The sequence below is a fragment of the Pteropus alecto genome, unplaced genomic scaffold, assembly GCF_000325575.1.
Source record: "Pteropus alecto unplaced genomic scaffold, ASM32557v1 scaffold11, whole genome shotgun sequence".
NCBI classification, from domain to species: Eukaryota; Metazoa; Chordata; class Mammalia; order Chiroptera; family Pteropodidae; genus Pteropus; species Pteropus alecto.
The window spans coordinates 1,861,189-1,872,304 of NW_006431956.1; the positions used below are offsets into that span (position 1 = coordinate 1,861,189).

An 11,116-nucleotide genomic window follows, 5' to 3' on the forward strand; every position below is an offset into this window, starting at 1 on the left:
CTTCCACCTACCGCACCCCTGGCCGCACCCCACTCTGGAGATGCAGCGAAGGTCCCCTGCCAACCCCGTGGTCCCGTATCCCGTCCCTCACTCTGGCCCGCATTCTAAGTTATTTCCCGTACTTTCTCAATCCGATCTTGCCTCCCACGACTATTTTCTGCCTGGATCGCATTCTAATTTTAAAAATCATTATTCATAGAATCGTAGAGCTGAAAGGCATCTCAAAATACCTCAAAACAAAAGCGGGCTTCCCCCAGGGGTATTTCAAGCCAGAAGAATGCCGTACGCTTAACAATGCCTTTGAATAGTGCACGACAAAATGTACCGCACGTAGCATCAATACCTAGTGAGGTTCCGTGCAGGTTTTCTCTGAGTACAGCTACTCTTTCTCGCCAACTACAGGAAGATGTTGATCAAGTCACTCTTTATAGCTACAAAGTCCGGTCCACTATCACTTCTCGTGTGGCCAACACCATGATCCAAAGCAAACTGGTGAACAACTCCCCACAGCCTCAGACCATCGTGTTCGACGTGCAGATTCCCAAGGGAGCCTTCATCTCCAACTTCTCTATGTGAGTAACTCCCGTTCAGAACCTGAAATTGGGCGCGCTCTACGCACAGAATCACGGCGAGAACGGCCCTTCCCGGGCATCTGCTCCAGGGGTTCTGATTCTCAGTTCTGTAGAGCCACCGGATGCCCAGGGGCATCGCGGAGGGGGGTCCCCGTAATTGGCTTTGGATCAAAGTATCAGAATTTGTGAAAGATTTGCTTTTTCATTTCTAATAATTTAAAGTGACTTTAAACCATCTCTATGGTAACAACCTCCGAAATACTTGAATTTTAATGTGCTTTCTTAGGGGGTAGAAATATATGAAGTTGCCCTGGCTTCCAGGACACCATATAAGAGTGTGTGTAGTTTAGTGTCATCTGTCACATGTTTCTCTACGGAAAAAAAAAAAAAAAAGAGGATCACTGATTAAAACTAATCATCTGTCCAGTGATCAAATTCCTCTGTTACGCCACCGTTAGCCAGGCTTGACTTGAATACCTCCTTAATGATAAACTCACTACTTCACAGGGCAATTCACTCAATGGCTGACCGGTCAGTTAGAATTATGTGTTATACTTCACTGAAATCTGTTTCATTTTCTACCCAATGCCTCCCGCTCATGCATTTCCTTTTAATTCTCTACGAAACGCATACTGAAGTGTTTGAGGATGATGAGAGTGACATGAGATGCTGTCTGAGATTTGCTTCGAAAGACTCGAGGTGACCAGACGGGGGAAGCAGCGAGGTGTAGACAACTGTGATTGGCTGAATATTGATAATGTAGCTCAGTGATGGTTTCAAGGATGTTTCTTACAATATTCTCTCTATTTTTTGTATGTTCGAAGAGTTCCACAATAAAAAAAATTTTTTTTTTTTACATGACTCCAATGCCTTTCAAACAATGAAGGCCAATTAATATCCCACCCGGCAGCTTCGTTTATCAAGGGTAAATGTCCTTCGAAGTGACTGGATGGCTCCTATCCCCCGATGCTTCAGGTGGCCAGTCCCAGAGGGTGCATCTCTTGGTCAGCGTCCTTTTCAAGCTGTCTAGCACGGAGCACAAGGCCCTGCATCCGGTCTGGCTATTTTCTGTTCAGATATTATATTGCGTTACTTCTCACCTGCTATTGTCTCTCATATACCAATGATAAGTATTAATAAATAAAGAGCTCAAATACCACGCACGCTGGCTTCTAAAAACTGTAGAGACAGAAAACTATATTTCCTAAACAAACGAACAAAAAAAAAGTAGATGGAAAAGAGGCATTATGTAGCTTTGATTTGATATCCTTTGATTTGGCTTAGAAATTTACTCAAAAAATATTTTTCGTCAGACTTTTCTAAAAAGCAAATGTAGAAAGAAGACCTTTAATGTAGTGGTATTCTGTAATGCCATGTCTGAAAATTATATTTAAAACTACATTAATAAATTCTTATTTTTAATTCCCAAAACCAGAATTCATGCTAGGTATATCTTCTATTTCTCTTTTTCCCTCAACTCATTTCCTAGAAGATTTGAGGTGATAAAAGACAGAAGAGTAAATATAGATTTATTTTGGTTTCCCTCTACACGGGGCTAAATTTATCAGACCAGGGAAGATATCATCACAATTTGATATGCGTTATGCAGACCTTCATATCTAAAGTATTTCTTCTGCCCTTCGATCAAGTTTCCAAATATTCTACTATTAGAGATGATTTCCTTTTGTCTTAAAGACTCTTTGGTCTTTGAACCTTAGTATGATTTGATGGAAACAGTGCTGACCTGGGTACATGGGGCCCAGTTCTAGCTCGCTCTCTGACCAACCGTGTGACCTTGAGCAAGTCACTTGTCTCCTTGGCTCTGATTTCTCTCACATAGAGGCGAACTTAGAAGTGTGCCTCAGCAAGCATACTCTTGGCGTCTGGGGCAGGAAAATTTTTACCGAACTGTCCTTCATAGTGCAGTGTCTGGCATTCCCGGTGCCCTCCTATTTTGCCAGTAGCACTTCTGAGTCATCAGAAGGACCTAAAACACTCTAACTTCCTTCCTGGGGGGAGATGCCGCCCACTCGAGCGCCGCGAGCCGCCTTTCGTTTCTAAAATTCTGCGATGCCACCACTCTGACCTGTCACTACTTGGTACGAATTATATGACAGCCAGCTACAAGTCACGGGGTAGAGACAAAGAAGTCGAGACAGAGGGGCAAAGGCGGAGGGCCCAGAGAAAGGCGTCAGAGGGACGAACGCAAACTCCGCAGACAGCGTGGTTTACCAGCACGCCCTCCATCTTTCCTGACTCTCTGCCACCCCTGAAGGAGAGAAGAACGCCCCCAGCTATGCCAGATCCATAACTGCTAAAGGCTGATCTTATCCACCATGTGTAAGCCAGATAACTCGAAATGTATCAGTCACCTGTCCTAGGCACATTCGTGATGCAAAAGAGATACCCAAAGAGAACAATGCTTAACCTGAAGGGTAAGATTTGAAAATGACAACTCCGCAGACAGCGTGGTTTACCAGCACGTCCTCCATCTTTCCTGACTCTGCCACCCTGAAGGAGAGAAGAACGCCCCCAGCTATGCCAGATCCATAACTGCTAAAGGCTGATCTTATCCACCATGTGTAAGCCAGATAACTCGAAATGTATCAGTCACCTGTCCTAGGCACATTTGTGATTCAAAAGAGATACCCAAAGAGAACAATGCTTAACCTGAAGGGTAAGATTTGAAAATGAGGAAAAATTTTAAAAACAAGCAACAGCAGCGAGGGTCGGCTTTTAGAACGAAGGCCTACGAGTCCCTCTGAAATCGCACTGTCAGATCAAGGGACTCCTGTCTACGATACCCGCCCACGTCTCTCTTCTTGTTCCTTCGATCACCCCTACCACGCATGAAACCCACCCAGCTGGCCTGTCTGCTTGTTTGGGGTTTGTTTTGCTAAATCCACTATGCAGACCAATGGGTGTCTGTCTGTCGCTTTCAGGACTGTGGACGGCACGACGTTCACAAGCTCCATCAAGGAGAAGACCGCGGGCCGCGCGCTCTACGCCCAGGCCAGGGCGAAAGGCAAAAGCACGGGGCTGGTGAGGTGAGGACTCGGTCTCGTCTCCGCGGGGTGCGAGGGCCCAGAAAGCCACGCGGCCCTCCGGCCGAGCGGGCGACGCGTCCCCCTTGCTACTCCGGCGGGGTCTGCGGCCACGGGGCGGGGCCCTTTGCTGAAAGAGCTTGTCCGGCAGTGCGGGGGGGCCGGCGACAACGCCCCCCGCACTGGGCTGGGCCCCGCGCGCACCTGCGGAGTCACCCCACCTGGGAAGGAACGCGTGTTTTTGTTCCCAGCCGCAGATTCCCAGCCTGGGACGCGCCGTGGCGCGCGCGGCGCGCGGCTGCGTGAATCCGCGGGGAGCAGGTGCCCGTCGTAGAGTCCAGCTACTTACTCAGTTACCTCGCGGGGGCGGGAGGGCGCCCCTAAATCCGGAGATGTTCACTAGCGACTGTGTTCAGAAAGGAAGGTTTGGGATTTGTTTTAGTCCTGCTTTTAATTTCATTTCTTCTGCCTTCTTTTTACGGGGTGAGCCTTTTCCAGCGCCTGTTACTTAGCTTAGATGCGGCTTGGTTTCCTCCTTGGAATCATAACTGAGACTCTGAGAATGCCAAACCGCCCTCAAGAAAGCGGCCTCGCGAGCAAGAGGCTCGGAAGAAAGCCAGCACCCCTCACACTGCGTATCTAGTCTCCCGCCAGACCCCGCCCCCCGTCATTCAGCCCCTCCTCCTCCACCTCCCCAATGTACTTTCACTTGAAATTTTTTCATTTCCTTCCTGCCTTTATCCATTCAAAGAAGATGCACTGAGCTCCGTACCCGGTTCTGTACCTGGTGCCGGCAACACCGCAGCCAACTGCAGGCCAGCGGGTGGAGGAGGCGACCAAGGAACCTAGAATATAGAAGCGGCTTGATATACACAATATATAGGTGGCGACAATATAAATAACGAATTTTATTTCCCGCTTCTGTTTTCTTCAGCTCCCCGATATCCCAAGCTGGCGTCCCACGGTACCCATTCTCACCGTCACATCTCCCTTATTTAGTCATTGAATTTTTAAAAAATCATTCCTTGTTCATCTTAAGGCTCGAATCACCCTCATTTTTGATCATTTCTCTTTAAAACCCTACATGCCTCGAGATCAATGACGACACTGGACTTGATACAGCCATGACTAAATAAGGTCGTATGCTGGGAATATGTATAGTCACGTCGATGAAATGATGATTTCTCGTTTCTGAATGAGTGTCCAGTGCCACAGGGGAAGCGTGTCTTTGGAGTCGTCTAAAGTTGGGTCTGCGTCCTGGCCCTTTCATTGGCTAGCACCCCACCCCCGCACCCCGTTCTCGAGCAGGTTACTAACTCTCTATTAGCCTCGCTTGTATTCTAATCTGATAAGCGAGGGCACCGATGTCTGTCTCGCAGAGCTGCTTTATTAGAGATGACACGTGTCAAATTCCTGGCACCTAATAGGGATCGATAACTGGTAGTCCTTTGCAAGTGACCTTCAGATCTGTAAGCAGCTCTGGAAGAAAAAGAACAGGTGGGAGAGGAGACAGAAACCATTGATGGGATTCAGTTTCCCTGGCAGCTTCGGTTATTTCTGTCGTCCCTACTGTTCACTTTCATGACCAGCTGAGCAGGGGTCATTGCCCAGGACAGCCTGGACACCCTCTGCCTAGATCCTTGGGCTCGGTATTCGGTGGGCCTCGCGCTGGGCGGGGCGCGTGCTGACTCACATCGGGGGCTCGCGCCTTTAGGAGCAGGGCTCTGGACATGGAGAACTTCAAGACCGAAGTGAACGCCGCCCCCGGAGCAAAGGTGCAGTTTGAACTTCACTACCAGGAAGTGAAGTGGCGGAAGCTGGGGTCGTACGAGCACAGGCTTCACCTGCAGCCGGGGCGACTGGCCAAGCACTTGGAGGTGAGCGTGATGTGCCCGGTGTGTTTTTTTTGTTGTTGTTGTTTTTTAAGAGCTGCAGCTGTTATGAGGCCCGGTGTTAATAAGAACATAGGTGACGCTTGGTAAAAAGAAAGTGTTTGCTAAAATTCTCTACTCACTGTTATTGCTGCCTGGGAATTCCTGCAACATCACGGACCTTTCTACTCCTCTTTGAATGAGATCCGTTGCTCTTTGCCTTTTCACTCCAGCTCAGGATTTTTCTTAGCCACTGATATGAGAGTTGGATACGGAAGTAAGTTCCCACGTCCAGTTCTAATTTTCATACAAAGGCTTGGGACTTGGTGTTTCCTCTTTCTGCAGCCCGATATCTCCCGGATCTAACGATACTCGGTCTCTTCGGCACCCTCTCTGTGGAAGCGAGCTAGAATTCCCTCACTCTGTGGTGCTCGATGCCACTCGGATCGGCAGTATACGGAAAAGGTTACGGGTTTGGCGTCCCCAGGCCACTTCCTTGCAGGTTTCAATGGCCGCTCGGCTTCTTACGAGCTGTGTCAGTTCCCTAGCACTGCTGTAACAAACGACCACAAACTGGGTGACTTAAAACGATGGAAATATGTCCTCTCACAGTTCTGGAGAACAACAGCCTAAAATCGACCTGTCGGCAGGGCTACGCTTCTAGATGCTCTAGGGGAGAGTCTGTTCTGTGCTTCTTCTGGTGCCTGGCAGCTGCTGGCATTCTCTGACATGTGGCCTCACGGCCATGTCCCTCCAATCTCTGCCTCTGTAGTCACAACACCTCCTCTGTGTGTCCCAAATCTCCCTCTGCCTTTTCTCTCATAAGAACACTTGTCATTGGATTTAGGGCCTCCTGGTTAGCACAGGTTAATCTCATCTCGAGATTCTTAACTGCATCTGTGAAGAGCCATTTCCAAGTGAGGTGACACTCACAGGTACCAGAGATTTGATGTAGACACATCTTTTCGGGGCACTGTCATTCAGCACACTGCACCAGCCTTCTGACGTGGGACAAGTTATCCCGAGTGTCCGTGTCTTCATCCGTGAAAAGGGTAGTGTCACATCCTTTGGGATGGGGCTAAAGAACAGTGTGACAATGACAACTGAAGAGACGGAGCTGACCGAAGCTGTTCAAAGCCAAGAAGGAGCGAATGAAGTAGTACGAGCTCGGACTCGGGGTTTGTAGCGTGCCTCAGCCCCATCCTAGCTGGGTCATTCTGAATCTCTGTTTTTTCCATCCATAAAATGAGAAATGACAAGTAAGAACAATAATACGTGATAATAATATCAATGAAAGTTAAATGAGTTCATACGTGTGATGTGCTCAGCACAGCACTTAGAGCATATAGAGAGAAATGGCAGCTGTGACTATGGTTTTGCCGAGGATCACCAAAAAGGGTTCCCTCCTAGTAGGTCTGCTGGAAGCAAGAAGACAGAAAAGTAATTAAAAGGCCCAGGATGTGGGGTAGTGGTCTGTTATTGACAGATCTACCGAGTAAATCCAGACTTATTTAACAATGGCTTTCCTTTTTTTTTTTTAATCCTAACAAAAGGAATGCTTTTATGAATGAATGGAATGGAATGGAATGGAATGGAATGGAATGGAAAGAAACTAGAATAGAATAGAATAGAATAGAATAGAATAGAATAGAATAGAATAGAATAGAATAGAATAGAAGGGAAAGACTAGAATGAGACAAGGAATTAAATCCCAGGGAAACGAAGCAATAGCAGGCGAGCACTGAGTTGCTGGAGGGGTCTTCAGCCCCCATGGCGAGATGCATCGTATCCCACAGAATTTAAAGAACATGCAGAAGTGATCTCGGAACCGTGCTGGGTCATCTTTGGGAGACCCGGAAGATGAGAAGAGCAGCAGAGGACTTAGTCATTGTCCTTCTTGCTCGAAAAGACTTGAAAGATATTTTGATGCCCTGAGTAATTTTCTTTCCCATCCCTAGGTGGACGTGTGGATTATTGAGCCTCAGGGATTGACATTTCTTCATGTTCCTGACACATCCGATGGCCATTTCGATGGTGTTCCGGTCGTGTCTAAAGGACACCAAAAGGTACCATGAGCACTGCATGTCGCAGAGTCTGAGTGGCCGGCAGGCATGGGTTCTGCTCTCCTCCTGTCCTCTGGGGACTAGAAAAGCGGTCAGGTGTTGAGCCGAGTGGACTGCATGAAGAGGCCGTGATCCCTGAGCAAAGTCTAGGGTCTCCCACGGGATACACAAAACTCCCGATTGTTTCATTACATTTTAACCAGGGACTGTTTCTTTTGGAGCCGCATTTCCCCCAAGTCATCGCTTGACCAGTAACTAAAAGACAGCTCTCACATAACATACGGTGCGGTCCATTAATCACAGCAAGAGATACTCTCTCTGCCCTAACGGCCAAGGATACCCAGCTAGGGAACAGTCAGATTCCTCTAAGAGCTTTTCACAAACTCTTCCTAGAGCCGGCAGCCACGTTTTCCCTGGGGGAAGGGAGACAACCTCTGAATCTCTTAAAAAGGCCGGAAACCTGGCCAACAGCCCCGGGGGCTGGCAGATGCTCCCCTCCCGTGCCTTCTCGTGGTCCCTTCCATCCGAAACAGGACTACTGATGCCGCCTGGGTGCAGAATGACCGTGGGTCACTGGACCACACCTCTGCAGCTGTCAGCCCCTCCCCCGCACGGGGCTGGGGACAGAGACCGGGCCCTGATGTCACCGTCCTTTCCAGGCACACGTCTCCTTCAAGCCTACGATAGCTCAGCAAAGAAAATGCTCCGGCTGCTCCGAGACCGCAGTGGACGGGGAGCTGGTGGTGGTGTATGACGTCAAGAGAGAGCAGAAGGCCGGGGAGCTTGAGGTGGGTGACCGTGGGTCCGCGAGGGCCACCTCGCCGAGGGCGAGGACCTGTTTCTTGTCGAACAGACTCCCTGGCCGCTGGGCAGTTGCCGGCTGCCGAGGCAGGTGACCAGGCTGCAGAGTCGGGGGCCGACATCACCTTTCTTTAAATGTCGCTGAGCATCGCCCGCTCACGGCAAGAAAACGGAATAAAGGCTCGTTGCGTCTCATGTTCTCATCCCGGAAAGGTATTTCCAGAATACCTCGTGCGAAGAACAACAGACAATCATAAAACGGGAGTCTCTGATAACTTTCCAAGGCCCTGCGCAGCTAGACAGCAAATAGAGCACAGAGGTTAGGGGCTGGGAGGGCAGAACGTCCAAAGCCTGCAGACAGATCCGGGCCCATGGTGAATTGTCTGATGGATGTTCCTCGCGCGATTCCTGAAGCTTCCTTTCCCCCGTGTTGTGCCCTAGCTGTGTGTTCCCATGTCTCCTGAGCTAACGTAAGAGCCCTTGGAGAGCACCCAAAAGCTTGTGCTTCTCTCCAGGGACAGTGCAGCGGGGTGTCCACAGCTGCACACCCTAGAGCTGGACCCCGTCGAGTCTTGGTGGAAGGAATCAGAGGGCGGCGGGGAGAGATTGTGGGGTGCCCATCATTAGAGCCTACAACGGAAGACGGAGAGGGTGGAACCCAGCTGGAGTGGCCTGCCATCACCCCAAGAACAACCCAGACTCCCCAGAATGCCCATAGAGGGGGCTCCACCATCTGCCCTGCTGGCTATCTGCCCTAATTGCCCGGATTCTTAGATTCTGTGGCCCCGAGCGAGCCGTGTTCACTCACGGCCAGAGCTGCCCACTCCTGAACTCTCCGCCCCAACCCTGCCCCCGTAACCTGGTCCGGCCCCCACCCCGGCAGGCTAAGCCCAAACTCACACTGGAGCCCAGAGCCCAGCGTAGATGCCATTTCCTTGGGACTAGCCACCTGTCTGAGTTCCAGGCTCCCGCGCTGGGCATTCTCAGAGCCTTTATTGACTGATGGTGGCACCTCACGCCCTGAGCCGCCCTCCTGGTCTGGGGCCTCCACGGGCTCGTGAGCTCATCGGGGAAGGGGGTCTACAGTGGCCAACACGGTGCCCGGAACAGAGGCCGTGGATGAGGACAGGGTGGGCGAAGGAGCGAGGAGCGAGGGGGCAGCCTGCCGAGAAGGCTCGGACCTTCGCAGGAATGGGAGGGGGGACAGGCCGGAGGACGCCGAGCGGCCTGGTCCGTGCTCCCCTCACGACCACCGCGCCTCCCGCTCAGCAGCACGCGTCTCCCCTCTCTCGGTTCCCAGGCCCCCGTCTTCCCGCGCTCCCAACGCTGGCGATGGTTTGTTCCGTGTTCTGTTTTTCAGGTATTTAACGGATATTTCGTCCACTTTTTTGCTCCCGACAACCTGGACCCGATTCCCAAAAACATCCTCTTTGTCATCGACGTCAGTGGCTCGATGTGGGGGATAAAAATGAAACAAGTAAGTGCCCCTTGGCGGCGGCGATACGCGGGGCCCCCCGCCGTCCCTGATCCCCCCCAAAGGCGCCCTCATTCACGCTCGGGCTGCTGCGACAGTAACACAGCCCGGGGCGCTGAGGAACAGAAAAAATTTATGCCCAAACCAGGCTTTTTGAAAACGGCTTCTCTGTATAACCTCATAGTCTCTTGACCCTCTGCGTGGCGTCTTCCCTACATCCTGCCCCCGTTCACAGTAGCTCTATGGCGCGCGAATCATCTTGTGCGAATCTTTTCTAATCGTCCCGGAATTCTCTGGGGGCGGGGAGGGCCACCCTGTGTCGCGTCTCCCAGTTTAGAGCTCGACCTAGGAGCATTCGGCCTCAGACGGTGCAGATGAAATTCCAAAAAACAAACGAGGAAATTTTTTATTTTGCTCATCAGTCCATCCAGCCAGCCAGTTTGAACAAGCCACTGTCCATGTCTTCATTCATTCACTCATTCCTCCCTCCCTGCCTTCCTTCAACAACCGTGTCTGACCACCCACGCGTTCGCGCTCTCCTGGGACCCAAAAGATGGAACAGATGCGTCCCCCGCACGGTGTGCTCACGTCCCCCGCACAGTGTGCTCCGTCCCCCGCACGGTGTGCTCACGTCCCCCGCACGGTGTGCTCCGTCCCCCACACAGTGTGCTCACGTCCCCCGCACGGTGTGCTCCGTCCCCCGCACGGTGTGCTCACGTCCCCCGCACAGTGTGCTCCGTCCCCCGCACGGTGTGCTCACGCTCCAACGCCAGGGTTCCCAGCGGCGGCACTGCTGGCATCTGGACTGGACGGTTCTTTGTTGTAGGGGCCGCTCTGTGTGTCGAAGGCTGTTGGCGCTGGGGGCCTCTTCCCCACTGGCTGCCGGCAGCACCACCCCCTCAGGTCATGACAATGAAAAATGTCTTCATACATTGCGAAATGTCCCCTGGGAGGGGGCCTTTGCCCTCACCTGAGAGCCGATGCCCTAATGCAACAGTTATTCACTGCTTCCTTCCTTCCTTCTTTCCTTCCTTCCTTCCTTCCTTCCTTCCTTCCTTCCTTCCTTCCTTCCTTTAATAAATATTTATTAAGCACCCACTACGTGTCAGGCACTTAATCATCAGTAACGAAACCAACCAAAAACATTAAAAAAAAAAACATCCCTGCCCTCAAGGAGCTAATGGAGCTTACATTCTAGAAGAAGGGTTCGGAGAATAAACAACAAACATAGTAAGTGTAAAAGTGTCTTCAGTGGTGCTGTTATGAAAAAGAGCTTTCCTTTTCTTTCTTT

At 50.9% G+C, this 11,116-nt stretch overlaps 1 protein-coding gene across 1 annotated transcript in view; it reads left to right on the forward strand.

Moving 5' to 3' along the window:
* The window catches only part of ITIH2 (inter-alpha-trypsin inhibitor heavy chain 2), a 28,694-nt gene that overhangs the window by 3,920 nt on the left and 13,658 nt on the right, over positions 1 to 11,116 (forward strand). The window contains exons 4-9 of the mRNA XM_006906954.1: positions 403 to 572; positions 3,515 to 3,619; positions 5,331 to 5,493; positions 7,446 to 7,553; positions 8,210 to 8,338; positions 9,712 to 9,828. Coding sequence (XP_006907016.1) covers positions 403 to 572; positions 3,515 to 3,619; positions 5,331 to 5,493; positions 7,446 to 7,553; positions 8,210 to 8,338; positions 9,712 to 9,828 — 792 coding nt within the window. The remainder of the gene's footprint in view (positions 1 to 402; positions 573 to 3,514; positions 3,620 to 5,330; positions 5,494 to 7,445; positions 7,554 to 8,209; positions 8,339 to 9,711; positions 9,829 to 11,116) is intronic.